The sequence below is a fragment of the Magnolia sinica genome, chromosome 14, assembly GCF_029962835.1.
Source record: "Magnolia sinica isolate HGM2019 chromosome 14, MsV1, whole genome shotgun sequence".
Classification (NCBI taxonomy): Eukaryota; Viridiplantae; Streptophyta; class Magnoliopsida; order Magnoliales; family Magnoliaceae; genus Magnolia; species Magnolia sinica.
In genome coordinates, this window is record NC_080586.1 from 61,322,312 (window position 1) to 61,340,061 (window position 17,750).

Below are 17,750 nucleotides of genomic sequence, written 5' to 3' on the forward strand. Positions count from 1 at the left end.
ATCCATTATCACGTTTTTTGTTTGTGGTGGTAGCGTAGTAGAAGCCCTTAGCTGAAAAGCTGATAAAGCTTGTAGGAAGGTTTGATTTGGTGGTTTTAAAGTTAGTAGGGGCGTCTTTCAAACCACTCATCTTTATTTTGCAGACTGCACTCTTCTATCATATGATGTGAAGAGTAAGCAAGTAGCCAATTTGAAGAGGGTCATAAGATGCTTCATGGTGGTTTCTGGTCGAAGAATCAATTTCGACATTGCGAATGTTGATTTGGTCATATGGCAATGGGGTGTAAGAGATGGCCAACGTTTTCGGCCTAGAAGCAGGTTGCCTCCCTTCTTCTTTACTTGGGCTTCCCTTGTGGGTAGGTAAACCGGTGAAGCACCTTTGGGATAAGGTGATTGAGATCAAGGACACTGTGGGGCTTGGAAAGTATACATCTTTCTATTGGAGGTAGGATCACTCTTATCAAAGCTGCCCTTTTTAATGTTCCGTTATATTTCATATCATTGTTAGTGCTCATTTTTGTCATTTTCCATTTAAAATAGTTACAAAGAGATTTCCTTTGAAACAAAATGGAATAAAAATGGGTATTAAATATCTCTAGACCATGAACTGTGCACCCTTGTGGAAGTGCTTTTGGAGATTTCATATTAATGGTGGCTAGTGGAAGCAGATTATATCCAAGAAATTTTGGTATCAAGGAGTGGTTGATTCACCTGTCCTTGTACAGAGCCTTCGAGATGTGGAAGGCAGTTGCAAGCATAATCTAGGATTACTCCAGTGGGTTGGCACTTGTAGTTGAAGATGACAGTCGCATTAGGTTTTGGACCAGTCCTTGGGATGGCGACACGCTGCTCCTTCAAACTTATCCAAGGTTTTACAGCATTGCCTCCAATAAGTATGCGACTATTAGTTAGTGCTTCAATAGATTGGAAGATTAGATGGTGTGCTTGTCATGATTTTGAAGAAATTTAATGGAGAAGATACAGGAATTTTCTAGACTGTGAGATTGCATCTGTTTGTTGGCCCCTTGCTTCTTAGATTGTGGAAGTTGGAGTTGCAACTCAAAACTTCTGGAGTTCTCATGGTCCAATTCTTCTATAGATTCCTTGAAGATGGTGCAGTGTGTGGTTTGAGAGCACGTACAACTTCCTTGTGGTGAATGGCGATATCATGGTTTAGTCTCGTATGGTTGGTTTGTTGCAAATGACAATGCTCTCACCATCAATAGTCGTAGGAGTAAAAAGATGACAATTACGATTTACGAATGCCTGCATTATATCTTAAGCAGAATATGTGGACCATATCTTTGTGCAAAATGAGTTGGGCGTTGGGATCTGGAGGAAGATCTAGTTTATGTTTGGAAGGAACGCTACAATAGGACCTTCAATAATAATTCCAAGTCTTTGGAGGCAGTGTATTGTAAGGGTGGGGGTAGGGTGTTATTTTGGGCTTTGGGACACACCCTTTTGAGGGCTGTAAAAGGGAAGTTCTGTTGGATTCCTAGGGAGGTTTTAATGCAGGGGCATTTTCACATCGGGCTCGAGTGGGGAAGCCTATGGGTTGCAGGGGCACACTTGGGGTGCGCAGCCTGTGTGAGGTATGTGGCTCGTGTGAGGCGGGTGGCTTATGTGTGGCGGTACCCATGTGATGTGGGTCCCACGAGGGGGGTTCGACCGAGGTCCTAATCTATGGGATGTGGGACCTGGGCTATCAGATAAAGGGATTGATTCACCATGCTCTATCGGTTCGAGCGTTTATAGCAAGTGGTTAATTGTCCTGCATCAGGTTTCCTTTATTCTTTGTTCGTGGGGCTGAGGGATGATTTTCTTAGTATCCCTTCCCCTTTTATATTTTTTTTTCTTTTTTTGTCCTTTCTCTTTTCTCTTAATTAAATTTCGGGAGGGAGGGAGGCAGGGAGGGAATTTTGTCGCTATGAATCAATTACTTATGCTTTAATTATTAACCTATGTGCAAAAGGCCATGATTCAGGTTGGCATGAATTCTGTTGGGCTTTGGAACTTACCTTGTTTAGGGTTGTAAAAGGGAAGTCGTGTTGGATTCCTGGGGAGGTTTCCTTTGTTCTTTGTTTGCACGACCGAGGTATGACCTCTCGCCATCCCTTCCTCTTGTATTGTTTTGCTTTTGTCCTTTTCCTCTAACCTTAATTAACTTTACTATAATTCAAGAAAAAAGAGACGAAGACAATTCAACCACTATAAACCAATTCCTAATGTTCTAATCATCGACGTGTAGTGTACAAAAGCCATGATTCAGGTTGGTACGAAATTTCAAATGATTGACGCAGTCATGGTGTTTTGAATTGTTTTTGAGAAGCCTAATATATTGGAGCATTGGAATATTGGAACCATGTGTTAGCCTAACATTAAAAAGTGAAGCATAGATGCATGCAATTGCTAAATGCAAACCTGCTATGCTATGTTTGGAAGAGTGTTGGGAAATTATGAGACATCATAAACAAAGGATGAGCATCACAAAGATGAGGATGTTGAGATGGACGTGTAGATGGCGAGGTATTCCCTAATGGTAACAGTGGTCGTGACGGCCACCACCATTACGTTTCCAATATGGATTGTAACAGGCGTTATGCTCTCTCTCTCTCTCTCTCTCTCTCTCTCTCTCTGGAAAAAAAAAACCCAAGAAACCTACACTAGCCCCGTAATGGACCATTACAGGGCTATTATAGCCTTTATGAGGGGCGTAACCAAGGTATTTTGTAATGGTAATTTTGGCCATTGTAATGGTAATGGTGCCCATGACGGCCACCACCATTACCTTTACGATACAGGTCATAATGGTTGTTACAACCCTTGTAACGACCTTTACGATCTCTCTTTTTCTTCTTCTTTTTATTTTTTTATTTTTTTTTTGAGGAAAAAAATCCGAACAACCTATATTTGTCTCGTAATGTTAAAATCTGAAAAACATGTATCTGCCTCGCAATAGACCATTATGGGGATGTTGTGACCTTTATAGGGGGTATAGCGGGTCGTTAACAGCGGTTACATGTCATCTTTTTTCATAACAGTTGTTATGGCTATTATAACCCCATAACGTGTAACAGTTGCCATCGTTATTTTTATGTAATGGCTTTTATAGCTCTGTAACGGCCTTTACAATACACCATGGGTGTAATGGGCCGTTAAGGGGGTTGTAACATTTGTTACAGTTTTTTTTTTTTTTTTTTTTTTAAAATTTTAATTTTAATTTTTAACATAACAGCTGTTACAGTCGTTACAACCCCATAACCTATAACGGTTGCCACAGTTATGTTTATGTAACAACCTTTATGGCCTCGTAACGACTGTTACGGCACACCATGGTGGGAGGATTAGTAAGGATGGAATAAAGAATGAGGTCATTTGAAGAAACATAAGAGTAGCTTTAATCAGTGTTCGAATTATTGATATCTAATTAAGGGGCATTTTCACATCGGGCTTGAGTGGGGTGGCCTATGGGATGCAGGGGCACACTCGGGGTGAGTGGCCCGTGTGAGGCGGTACCCATATGATGTGGGGCCCATGAGGAGGGTTTGGCCTCGGTCCTAACCCATGGGATGTGGGGCCTGGGCTATGAGATAAATGGATTAATTTGCCATGATCTATTAATTCGAGCTTTTAAAGCAAGTGGTTAGTTGTCTCACATCAAATTTGTATTAGAGCGGGAGGTCTCATGTTTGAGACTCCTCACTGGGGGTGATTAATGCAGGGGCATTTTTACACTGGGCTCGAGTGGGGTGGCTTGTGGGATGCAGGGGCACACTCGGGGTGGGTGGCCTGTGTAAGGCGGGTGGCTTGTGTGAGGTAGTACCATGTGATGTGGGGTCCACAAGGGGGGTTCGGCCGAGGACCTAACCCATGGGATGTGAGGTCTGGGCTATGAGATAAAGGGATTAATTCGCCATGCTCTATCAATTCGAGCTTTTAGAGCAAGTGATTAGTTGTTTTGCATCAGTATCGTTACAAGTTTTGTTCGCCGGGGATACAAAAACAATATCAATATCATTAATAACCGTAAATGCAGGGAAACATGGGGAAAACAATGAAATTTTTTAGTGAAACTTCCGGAGATGCTAAAATACACATATTTGCATATTTAAGAATAAAAAAAACACATACATAGTTTTTATTTAATGGGGCGTTAAAAGCATGTGCTGTTGTAAGAAACCAATCCAACTATCCTATCCGTCCCATCTATCCATCCATCTATCCATCCAACCTTCCATCAAAACATCCATCTATATTTTAAAATATCGATAACACACAATATTTTGCCTAGAAATCGTCGACAACTAGAAAGGAAACTAAAGATTGTGGTCTTGATATCGCCCATGTTTTGATAACGATGATATCACGATATGATTGATATTATTGTTGATAATTTGAAGACTGCAGACAACCATATATATATATATATATATATATATATATATATATAGAGAGAGAGAGAGAGAGAGAGAGAGAGAGAGAGAGAGAGAGAGAGAGAGAGAGATTTGGTGATATTGATACATTGGCAATATTATTGAAATATCAAGATTTGGTGATATCGATACATTGGCAATATTATTGAAATATGGTTGATACACTAGAGATACAAGTGACACTTGGAATTTACACAATCAAAAATATTGGCGATATCGATACATTGGCGATACAAGTGACACCTAGAATTTAAATAGACGAAAATATTGGCAATACATTGGAAATATTGATACATTGGCGATACTTAATGATACATCGCTGATACCTGGCATTTCTAAGACTACTAGTGTTATCAGTATCAGCGAGTTGGAAGTACAGATAATACTGGGGATACTCTGAACAATGGCTCCAATAGGGAGATCAAATGAAGAGTAGGTTGAGCTGGTTTTGCTGTGTATTTGGATAATAAGAAACAACCCCATTGAGAGAACTTTGCTTAGTGTTGAAGGGCCTGAAAGGAGGATGAGGGGAATAACTGAAGAGCTTGGATTGAAGTGGTAAGAGGGATGTGAAGGTTAGTTCACTAACTGAGAATACGACCTTGGAAATGATTGACAAAAAAGGATTCCTCAATCAGGCCCCTAGTTGCTGGGAAAAAGCTTTGATGATAAACTGCCAAATTCAGTAGATTGAGGTGAAATTCCAAATTATAGGTAACATGCTTGGTTTTCATCATATTGTTTCTAGGAAATCTTGAGAGGGAACCATTGTTGGTGACAATGTCAAAGCAAAAATGCATATTGGTAGCTGTAACCAATGTTTGCAATATCGGTATTGCATTGCGTATCATACCCTTGGGATATAGACACGTATTGGTTATCGCATGGGAGATATCATTTATATCGGGTAATGTATCTCACTTTTTGGGAAACATTGGGAAACATTCGGAAATTGGTTGAATTTTTCAATGAAACTTCAGGGATTATTAAAAAAAACCTTAATACTTACTTTTAAATCATAACATCTAAAAAAATGTGCACATAATAGGTTTCCTTTGTATAGGGTCCTAAGCTATGCACTGTCTTACTGAACTAATGCAACTATATTCAAAGTGAATTCATAACATTTATAAGTGTAAGAAGACATTTATGAAAATACAACCAATTCATTTAAAAGCAAAAGAAGTAAAAATTGAGTGTATCTGATGATCATTTTATCAAACACTTGGACTCAATTGACTATTGTTAGAAGTGAAATTTTGAGAATTTTTTTTTATATTTTTATAATTTTTTAATTAATTTTTAATTTTAATATATATATATATATATATATATATATATATTCAAAAAATTTACAAAAACTTAATAAATCAGTACATCAGGCTTGTACACGTTTGATTTTATATTTGGACTGCAAGATTGCGAGCAATTTGGGAGAAATTGGGGAAGTTTTGAACTTTTTTCAATTTCCCCCAAATCGGGTCACCTCCCATCAAATCTCGAAATCAAAGGTTGAAATCCTTCATTTTCCATGCAAAACATAAAGAATCAATGATTTCTTATGATTTCACACTGATTTTATATGATTTAAATTTTTTTAAAAAAGGGATCAAAATGCAAAATAACTCACCTTTTGAGAAACGGCCCAAAATGCAAGAAAATCTTGATTATGATTTCAAATGTAGGTTTTTCTCCTAAATTCAAGCAAAGGATGGACCAAAATCCACCCCCAAATAGGTTAGAAGAGAGAAAATTGAAGAAAATATAGAAAAAATTGGACTTTGGGAAGTTCCCTTGTGGTTCCTGGAATATATTGATGATATTTGTCGATATCGATAGGTATCATCGGTACCAAGAAATTCGTGAAGGAAAAAGTTGTGATATTCGCTATCACCGATACATTGCGATACGGTGTGATATTCCGACTGATACGCAGGATTTTTTTCATTTCCAGTTGTACTCTAGGGATGTTTCGTATCCCTGGAGTGCGAAATCGATAATATCCGCCGATAGTATTGATACTACAAACATTGCCTGTAACTGTTGAATTCAGTTAAATTAGATGACTTCTTAAATACCTCAATGTCAGTCATTTAGTTTCTACTCTTCTCTTGACAATCTGCATTCCGTGCATCTATTATCGAACCCTTACTGTAAGGATATTCCTACAACCAAGCACACTGATTAAGCAGACCACCTCGTGTAAGAAAAACATTCGCCAATGGGATGAAGACTTAATATTATGTCAAATAATAAATTTCTGATTTTAGAAATCATGTTCTCTCTAACTCAAACAAAACTACAGATCTTGTCTACATAATTCATGCAAATCAATTTGGCGTGCGTACTTAGTGGAAATTTTTTGAAGGGTGGCTCCATCATTCTTACCATGTTAGTTTGAATGTTGTTTTGTTCCTTCTTTATACTGGGTAACTGGAGTTTAGTGAACACTGACTGATCCACAATTTTGTTTACGTTGACTCAATTGGGACAAGTCTCTGTCACGTTTTCAAAACTCTATGTCACGTTTTCATAAACATGGCTGTAGGAACAACTGAACAACACTTGATTAGAGTTAATGCCATGCATTCAAGCATTCACTTGTAAGTTATTCTATGTGCATATTTATTAGGTTTATTGGTCTTTCTCCTGTATGAACTGACTAAGAACTGTGATTAGAATTAAAATCATACATTCAAGCATTCATCTGTAATTTATTCTATATGCCCATTTATTAGGATTATTAGTCTTCTCTGTGGATAAAGATGGCTTCATGTTAACAAAGAGATGTGATGACTTGCATAGCAGAACTGTCAACTGAAGGTGATCATCTTGATTCTCAAGGCAGAACGTTGATGAACTCATCCAATGAACCTATATTGCACAAACCATCTATTGAGCAAACTGATAGGTGCTGTGGGAAGCATGGAATTTGCTCAGATGAGATTCTTCGGGATGAAGCAAAAAACTCTGATTCCAAGGTGTTTCCTCCCTCTTTATCCACCATTATTTACTGCAATCACCACCTTTCATAGCCTAGGTGATATTGTGCAATGTTTGGCAGTTTAGTCTTTTGATCAGTTTCTAACTTGTCAACGCCATAGCTTATGCTAGATCACTTCTCTGGCTCTCCATTATTTTTATTAATTCTAGTAAAAATATCATTGCCTTAATCCTGTAAAATTTAATTTCATTTGTTCTTCATGAGAAATTTTTTGACAGGTCTGTCAATCCTTTGAATCAGAGAATTGGAGAGATTGGTGCATCTATGCCATGCAAAAAATAGTAAAAAATACCTTAACCCAGTAAACATTGTGTTAGTGTGTTAGTATGCATCGGTTTCAGGTGTTCCCAGTTTTGGGATGTCTTTGTTCTGATTCCCAGGTTAGCATTTTTTTTAAAATTTTTATTTTATTTTTTATTTTTTTCGAGTTCATTTGCCGTGATTTTCTTGAGCTGTTTGATCTTTTTGAGGATATATTGTCGTCTCATTTAGGACCTGGTTGATAAGGAGGAAAAGAAATGAAAATAAAGCAAAATGTAATGATGATTTTTACTGCCATATTAAAAGAGTGGCTTCCAAAAATTGGGATGTGTTTGATTTGCTAGGAAAATTCATATGAAATCCCATATTTATTAGAGAATGGTCTCCTCATATCACGTGCCAGAGAAACGCAAACTTGGATAAGGCTAATGATGACTTTGTGGAATGCCCTTTTTTTTTTTTTTTTTGGTAAATCGAGAAGAGAAAATGCCAAATCAAGGGAAAATGTTTTTTTTACCCCATGAAATCCTTGTAACCAAACAGGCCTGATGAGGACATCCAAGGCCTTATGGCTAGACAATCATCACATAGGGCCCACGGGGCCCAAGTCGCATTCCTAGCCATTGTTGAAGACCCCACATTGGATAGATGCGCATGGGTTGCTTGTTTGGAGCGTTTGGACTATTGGATTGCATGGGCGCATCGATTGGCCCATTGATCGCACACGATGGAACTTTGGACCACTCTTGATTGTTGCCCATCTTGATCATGGACCAACCCATTGGCCATGAATAGTTTAGATCTATTTGTTTTGAGTAGTTTTTCTCATTTATTTTATTATTTTTATACTATTTTATGTTTTACTTGAGATGGTTTTTTTTTTTTCATGAGAATTCTTTCTTGAGAGAGGTTTTTTGTAGAAGTCTATTTCTGAGACTATAAAAGGTTTGGACCCCCTTTAGGGTTTGATTATTATGAATCGTGAATTAAAAGAGTTTCCTCTCCTTTGCTATGTGATTTAGCAATTCATCCTGTGATGGGATTGATGGTGTGAAGCCATTTGGGGAGTGATTCCCCTAGTTGTCCTCTCATTTTCTCTCTCTCAAGGTACTTCTCTTCCTATCTCTCTTTCTTCATCTTCTTTTTCTCTTTCTTCTTTTTTATTTTTTAACGATTTTAAACCAACCTAGACCTAACCTACACCCAACTGAACCCAAGCTCTAGCCGTGAACAGTACTGCGGGAACAATACTGTGGGAATAGTGTCCGAACGGACAGCCCTAATCTGTGCCCCCCTTGCTCCAAATCTTCGACTTCCCTCTTCCCTTTGATCCCCTTTACAAAACCCCTAAACATAAATCCCAAACCCTTACCCTAAGATTCCCGAATCCCAAAATCCCAAATCTTTCCAAACTCTCATCCCCAAATTTGAACCTTAATCCGAATTCCCCCAAAATCCGATAACCCTAAACCTAATTTCCCCAAATTTCCCTAACGTATTAACCCTAAACCCTCAAATCCTTATCCCCAAAATCCTAAATTCTCAAAATCCCTATATTAAAACCCTAAATTCCTACTTCGCTAAATGCTCTAAACTTATTCTCTACATTCCCTAACCCTTAAAACAGCCCTAAACATGCAAAACCCTTAGAATTCAAGTGATTCCATGAATGTTCAGATTTAATACCTATGCTAAGTGGGAGTCTTATCTTCTACACGATCCTAATTACTTGATACTTTATAAGAATCACATTGTGGGACTGTTAGGTGTTTTGAACCATAACGTGCTACAAATCTGAGTTTCTTTAACTTGTGGTAGTTTAGCGTTATTTTGTCTCTTAATTGCTCTAGTTAATTCGCTATCTAGTTGCAATGCATCAATGCAACATATTAAGTTAGATCCCATCCTGCAACAAGGCCTTTTCGGAAAAAGCAAAATGTAATGGTGATTTTTGTTGCCATGTTAAAAGAGTGTATTCCAAAATTTTGGCTGTGTTTAATTTGCTAGGAAAACTCATATGAAATCCCGTATTTATTAGACAATGGCTTCTTTGTATCTTGTGTCAGAGAAATGCAAACATGGATCAAGCTAATGATGACTTTGTGCAATCCACAAATTTCCTTGCCAATCAAGTAGGGGAAAATTTCAAATAATGGGAAAATGTTTTCTTTTACCATGGAATCCTTGTAATCAAACAGGCAAAGACTGGTCTTGATGCTTCTTAGCAACTCAATGCATTTCATTACTTGAATAAGCTCACTTACCATGTGATAGGGACAAAAAATCGTTCTGGCGCGCACACACACACACACACACATGGGGTAGGGCACGTTCAACACATGTGGAGAGAGGAAGTGGTTTGTGAGACACGGGGGGAGGGGTGGGAGAGTGAGTGTGAAGCTGTTCCTATAAAAAGGACTGAAATAAACTGTTGTATGGGAATGTGTATGACATCTGAGTAATGTGGGGCCCGTCTTTTTGTGCATATAAGTTACATCCACTCCGTCTAATGAGCAATGTCGTCAAATCACAATCGTGTGGTTTGCAATTATAAATTGTACGATTCGTATCGTGTGTACAATCCATATCCTATCACTAACCACACTATTAATTGTAGGTTTAAATCACAAATTCCAAAAAATCATAACTGAATTGTATGAATCAGCTAGTTGCGATTCCGATATATCAGCTGTTACTATCGATATTTAAAACACTAACCCCACCTAAATACAGATTGTTTAGGTCATCTAATCTGGTTTGAACTAATCAAGGAAGGTCTTCTTCTAAACTTCAAATTTGTAGGGATCAACTTTAATTAGGAAAAACGCCACCCTGAATCCAATTTTCTACCCAAAGAACCTTTCAAACCCTCAAAAACCATCTTGGCAATATTAAGAAGCAGGGGACCTAGCATTCCAGTGTCGAACTTGCCACAATCCATCCCACCTACCAAGTTTATTATTCATTTATTTGTTTCTTTCAATGTTTATTGGAATTCCATTTTGAGAATTTCACTTCCTACTAAGTAGACACTATGTCTTAGTATGCATGTAAAGGATGCCAAACCTTCCTTCCCAACACTGAGGCCCTTGCCTGGAATTTTTGGATTCGAGACCATATCGTTGTAAGCCTTGCACAAAAACTGTCTCTTCCTTTGAAAGATTGATTCCTTGGTCTTACCTTTGCAATCCAAAATTCGGGTAGTGGCAACTCCATAATTCTGCACCCACAACCTTTTGGTCAAGTCCACCAGAGCTGCTCACAAGTTAACACCCACACTGTATCCAATGGTGATGTAGGGACATGTGATGACCTAATCCTACATGCATGTATAATCAGGTTAAAGAATGTTCAAATAAATACACCAATTAACTAACCGTTTCCAGTTAAAGAGATTAGGTAGATTTCAAAACAAAGATGAGGTCATTCCGTCAGGATCATGCCCTTAGAATAAAATCGCGTAAACAGTAAAAAGGGAGGACCTAGGGATATGAGAATATCCCAGATCTAGCATAAGTCAGTCCATAGTTAAGTTTGGATTTGATTCTACTGACTAATCATCCCTCTTTTCCGTTCAAACTAGAAAGAGAATATCAAGAGAGGAACGAAAAGGGTGAAGAATGAAGGGTTCGAGATGAAGAAAGTACAGATCCTTTTGTCGTCAAAAGAAAAGGAGGATGTCTCTTACCTTTTCCTGCACTTCAAAGATCTAGAAAGAAGGAAACCTAAAATCGGGGTGGAATCCTCAACCCCCAAGGGTCAATTCTGAAATCCTAATCTATTGAATAAAGATGAAAAAAAGAGATGAATTTCTATTCATTCAATAATAATAAAAATAGGGTTTCTCACAATGTATATATAAGCTATGGAAAAAGTAAAATTGCACTAAAGCCCCTGAAAACAAGAAAAATAACAAAAAAAGACGAAAAGTAAAGAAAGTACAATAAAGCCTCTGAAATAAGGAAAATAACAAAAACACTTGAAACTAAAACACCCGTGTGGTAGGGTGCGAAATCCGATCCATGGATCTATGGTCAGGGTGCGGTTATGCTGCCCCTGCACTCGTAGCGCGTCAGAAAATGGGTCCGATGGACCCAATGTCCATCCACATCAACTCCTCCACTCTGGTATTTTGTCGGCGATGCTTCCTCCTCTGGTACACTCTAAATGGTGCATCACTAATGTCCACATCAAATGGTTACCAGATATTCAAAATACTTTACTGTTGTGTGTCCATCCACCACTCCAATTTCATTTATTCAGTAATAGCACTCTTATCCATGCCACATCCTCATCATATCCATATTAATCTGGCAATCAGAGGTGGTGTCATGCCGCATTGTGGCATATCTGTGGTGGTGTTTGGGTATCATAGTCATTTTCATTGATACACCTTTTGATATGGAGCAAGACATGGTTCTCGAACAAAAACTAATATAGTAATCGCTACCTCATATGTTTTTTATAATTTTTGCTAAGATAGACACCCAATATAAACTGATACTGTTCTCATGAGACAGGCGTGTTTTACACTTTCATGGGGTTGCAATAGTGAAAAGAGTGGCCGTCACAAGCATATGGTTGTCTCTTTTGAAAGAGGAAACATAACTACAGCAGAGCGCAGTAGTAAGCAGGTAAGATTTCTTGAATGGGAATCTTTTGTGCTCAATGTAAATGCCACAAAATTTTTTGTTGTCTGTTTGTGAAGGTGCTCCTAGTTAAATATGAAAATGACTGCTAAATTAATGAAATATATTGTTTGTGCTACCATTGACTGTCATTTATGTTCGTTATTTGACTTATTTCTTTAATCGCTTGCCTAATTAGACACCTCTTCTTTATTTTCAGATTTCATTGAAATGGGAATCGCCCCCAAAGACCGTCCTAATATTGACCAAACCAAATTCAAATTCTGTTCGTATCCTCTGTGCAGAAATGGTCAGGTGTGCTTGCTAAAGTAGCCATGGCAACCGCCTTTAGCATTTCTCAAGTTTTTCTTTGTACTATTTTTTTTTTTTTCATGGTAGAATTTTAATGCACTTCCCTATAAGTCCATGCTAAGAATCTACCAGTCTGTTTGGTACAAATTGCTTCACTGTGACCATTCACGGCAGATAGGTGATAACTGGTTCTGTGGTTCATTGATGCTGGAGTAAACGAGGATGTAAAAAAGTTCCTTCTGTTATGCTTTACTCTCTCGAGAACTGACAGCAGTCAATGATGAATCCTAATAATCCAGTAATGAAGAGGAAACCTATGATGCGTAGGTATAAATATGCACAGATACAGGGAGCATTGATACAACTCATTTCTGAAAATCTTGGACATATGGGTAAGGACATCCATGTGATACTTTAATACCACGAGAAAATTGTTAGGAGTTAGGAAAGCAACAAAATTAATCCACTAGAAAACTATTAAACCAGATCTTATTGGTAGCTATACAGTATTCTGTGCCAGTATTGGTATTGACATGGATCAGTACACCCAGCACATACAATTATCTGGAGCATCTTGGCAGGAAACACTGCTTTAGTTATGTCTCAAAGAGCCAACAGACTAATACAAACAAAAGCAAAGATATCAAGATACTTTTAAATGCCTAAGGTAGGACCATTGCTGTAGTCATTTACTTTCTGGTTGAAATGTTTGGGATGTATGAAAAGCAAGTGTGCTTTTGCTACACTTGCTCAGACAAGGTTATTGTGGCATTTATTGTGATGTGATAATGGATTGATTGGATTTCTTTGTGAACTTTTTCTCCTTATTTATCATCTCTTCTGGTCATGTGCAATAGCTATGCTTGGTTTTATTTCATGACATTAGTTTTCTTTGTTAGTCTTATCCATTCTTATCCATGCAGATGGTTGAAAGATCACAAGAAAATAAATGTTTTTGTGGAACCTCGAGTGAGAAGTGAACTGCTAACAGAGAGTTCTTATTTCAATTTTGTAGAAAGTTGGCAAGATGGTGAGCACTAAGACTTTATTAGGTTTTGCTTTGAATACTATTTTTGTGATACTATCTCTTAAGCAATAGCAATTGGACCTTAGTGATTTCTTAACCTTGATGAGCACATAGTTCGATAATTTTGCTTGTAATGCTATTCTCACATAGTTTGATAATTTTCCTTATAATGCTATTCTCATGATTGTTTGATTGCAGTACAATTTAACTAAACTAAAATTCGAACCCTGAGGAAATGTAGCTTGATTTTTATCTAGTTTATACAGAAAAAAGGAACTTTTAGTGTAGTCTATATTGTGTATGGCTCTGGGTAATATTACTATGATTAAATTACTAAGAAGCAACTCTAGGTTCAAAGCTTAAAGTCCAAATATTTATAGTTTGTAGAAAATATGACCATGTTAAGCAACTCCTGAAATGTTCAATATGAAATTTTCAAACACGCACGCAGCACATGTGGTTTGCAAGCTGAGTGTGTGGGACATCTGGGCAATGCATAAGATGGTGCCCTAATATGATTCGCCCAACCTGATTTGACTATGATTATAGTCACAGCGGGGGCCATCTTATGCACTGCTTAAATGCCGTACACACTTAACAGATCGTTGTGTGCTTTGTTTAAAGTTGTCTGTGGATAGGTTGCATGTGGGGCTCACAAACCTGCCTCCCTTGCATGTGTAGGACATCTGAGCTGTGTATCAGGTGGACCCACTGTGCAGATCATCGGCCAAAAAGTCAGTCTGACCAGCTATTTGTAAGGCACATGTACATGACAACAATGGGCATAAAAATAATCAAAGCTTTTAAGACTGTCCATTATTGTTGTATTTGTCAGCCTACCTGATGAGTTGACCAGTTTGCTAGTTGGGCCAGGTCATTTACATGGTCGGTTCCCACTCCAACATGATATATGGATCAGATGTTCTACAATCATGTAAGTTTGTCCTACTGGCGGTGTGCAGATGTGCATGTGGGCCCAACAAACCTGTACTATGAAAGATAAGCATACCCCATCCAGATACCTGTATTTCCTCTGAGTACTCTAAATGGGTAGAGGATCATATAATTCTGGTGCTAACTTTCCTAATCTAGCTTCAATTCTTTCTCAAGATTTCTTGTTATTTATCATATGGAATTTGTGTCTAAGAGAAGTTGGTTTCCAAACTTGGTCACCCACATGGCATACATGCATGCCAATCTAGGCCATTAAAATTGTGAATCTCATTGAAGATTGAAGCTACACTGATCGGATGATCTTAGTTGCCCTGTTGGTTGCAATCAAATGGAAGGGGGAAATTGAAACTGGGCAAGGTCCAAATTCAATAAGTGAATCAGTTGGTTAAGATCATCAGATCAACGCGGTTTCTAGGCTTTGCTTCATCCACAACTGGGACTGATTTGGATGGTGTTGTTTGGCATGCATAGAGTAAATGAGATGTGAGAACTAATTGAGTTGTGGGCACTTTGTAGTTTGATCTTTAAAGGATAAAATAGTTATATACCATCTCAAATAGCCATTGACCTCTCCATTGGGCCAGAGGGCAAATTTGGAAAAAAAAAAAAAAGAAGAAGAAGAAAAGAAAGGAAAAAGGTTATATTTATGCATGGGGTTGGCTTTATGAGTTAGGTTCTGATAATTATTGGTATCTAAGGTCTTATCTTCAATAAGATTAGGAACATGATTCATCCTCATGGTAGCTTGTCAAAAGTTAAGACCAGCCGCCCACCTAACATCAGCCCCCCTTTATCCATGCTCGGGACTGGTAACTGCAAATGCTATCAGGTGGAATTTTATAGTCAAGGTTAAATTTGGAACTAAATGATATGAAGGAATCTCTAAATGTACATTGTTTTGTATGGTAGTATAGATGAAATGAAAGGAATGTCACAATCTGTTCTTTGTACCTCATCGCTTGTTGGTGCAAAAGCATTTCCATTATGACAACCTATGAGTCATTTGGACTTATTACAGGTCACCATTTTGCTTTTTATAAGTTTCACGTGGTATTTATTTTGAGAAATTATACTAACTTGGGTACCTCAAAATGATAGATTCGGAAATATTACTCTTGCACACAAAGGTTGATCTAGTTGTAACTCTTGGTGGTGACGGGACTGTCCTTTGGGTATGTTTTTCTTTTCTTTTCTTTTTTCCTTTTGGAGATTGATGTAACCTTTGCCTTCTCCATTTGAGCATTTTTTGGAGCATTATTATCTTATGTTTTCTTCAAGTAGAAACGTGTTCTTGCCTTATGCCATACTGTTTCTCTTCACATGCTAAGCTAAAATATTTTTCCATGGCATGCTTGTGAAGTCAGCTTGTTCTATGAAATTTATCTTGTTAAAGGTAATTTCTGAGTCAATTTTGACATGTTTCTGGTGACATTGATACCGGATCAATGAACCGGCTTAAACTCCGTGCTATTTATAGACAACATTCTTGCCCTTTTGAATGAAGTGATACATTGACCTTTTTGACCCAGGACTTTTATGATGTTTTTGCATATGGAATAGTTTCGCCCTTGAAATTCTCAATTATCTGCCTTAGCATAAGAACTTTTTTTTTTTTTTTTTTTTTTGTATCTCATACATTTTGTATGTAAAAACTACAACTAGAATTGGTTTGACCTCCCCGTGGATGTGCTTTGAAGGTTATATCATTGATGATAGAGCTAGCTTCTCACAGATTGCCATTGTGGCATTTGATCACCACCATCGTCATCATCGCTGTCATAATTAGAGCCATCTCCTTCTTCCACCTATACTTCGTCTTCTTCTATTTCTTCATCATTGGTACATGTACTAATACTTCATCAAAATTTAATGGTTGATCTTTAACTTGATCATCATCTCCTCTTATCTCCTCAATCTCTTCCACGAGCTGACTGCTACTGCTCGCCCACCTCTCATTCGCCTTCGAGTGGAAGTACCTTCTCTAGGTGCCGATCCGTATATCTTTAACTTTGGACCCCTGTTAGTTCCTCACAAGCAAAGACCGGGTCCCCCATCTCTACAAGCCACTCATTATCTGCATTCATCTTATCTAAGCAAATAAGATCATAGAAATGAAGCTTTTCTCGCCTAGCCTGGAATCGTTCTTACAATTTCTGATTATATTAGATGAAGACCAAGTTGTTGAGTTTCTTTTGTTTAAGTCGATTCCTTTTCTTGGTGTGAATCTGCATGAAAGAAAGTGTTTTAGGCATTAGCTTAGACTTATTTATAAACCAAACTATAACATTTTCATTTTTCCAAACTTATTGCCTTGAACATGCTCTAGTTGCGCTTGCAACCACTAGCAGAACATATGAGTCCAAGAATCCTCATGGCCAATTTATTTAGAGTTGGATCTTTCCTGTTCAGGTTCACTCTATAGGCAACCCATCAATTAGTTGAGAGAAACAATTTAAGTATGTTGACTTTGTAGATTAGATCGTAAAAAACTATTTGTAAGAGATTAAGAGTCTAAGACAGTAAGACTTAAGAGACATTCATACTACTTTTTGGGCAATTTCATTGTCCGATGCCTGATGGCTATATTCCTTAAGAATATGCCATCACTCTTTGTATAGACGTCTAGTAGAACTAACATCTTGTCAAGTTCTTTTCTATTTCGAACCATTCTTTCCAACACGTCAATAAATCCAACCATGTGTGCTTTGCGCTTCTATCGGATTGAGGGAAGTGAATAAACACTCTGGGTTAAGGATGTAGGTAGCCGAATACAATGGAGATGACATTTGACTACCCCATCTTCTATCTATAATATCTATGATGAGCCTGTATTCCCACTCTCTATAGTTAAAATGGTCCATGATTTTATTTATTGCCCTTTCTATCACATCATATATGTAATCCATTGGTGGCTTCTCATCTTGTCCACCAATCGCAACACAGTGACTAAGGGTTCAGACGCTTTTAGTGCCTTTGCCACTTGTGTTTAAATCTTTTACGAAACGATGGTTTGTTGAACTTGCTTCTCTTCAGCCTTCTTTGACCAAAGCCCATTTGTTCAATCGGCCGACACTACAAAGCCTCTAAGTTCGAATTTTTTAATATAATCTTTGTAGTGTTAAGAAGGC

At 37.8% G+C, this 17,750-nt stretch overlaps 1 protein-coding gene across 5 annotated transcripts in view; it reads left to right on the forward strand.

Annotated features, from left to right (window-relative positions):
- LOC131225888 (probable NAD kinase 1) overlaps window positions 1-17,750 on the forward strand; it is a 72,330-nt gene that overhangs the window by 14,964 nt on the left and 39,616 nt on the right. For 3 of the 5 annotated variants that reach the window (XM_058221493.1, XM_058221490.1, XM_058221495.1), the window contains 6 exons: window positions 6,985-7,039; window positions 7,285-7,417; window positions 12,222-12,335; window positions 12,550-12,644; window positions 13,565-13,671; window positions 15,721-15,794. In XM_058221493.1, the coding sequence (XP_058077476.1) occupies window positions 6,985-7,039; window positions 7,285-7,417; window positions 12,222-12,335; window positions 12,550-12,644; window positions 13,565-13,671; window positions 15,721-15,794 (578 nt within the window). Of the gene's footprint in view, window positions 1-6,984; window positions 7,040-7,244; window positions 7,418-12,221; window positions 12,336-12,549; window positions 12,645-13,564; window positions 13,672-15,720; window positions 15,795-17,750 lie in introns of all 5 variants that reach the window. The other 2 variants (XM_058221494.1, XM_058221491.1) reach the window with 1 other exon arrangement.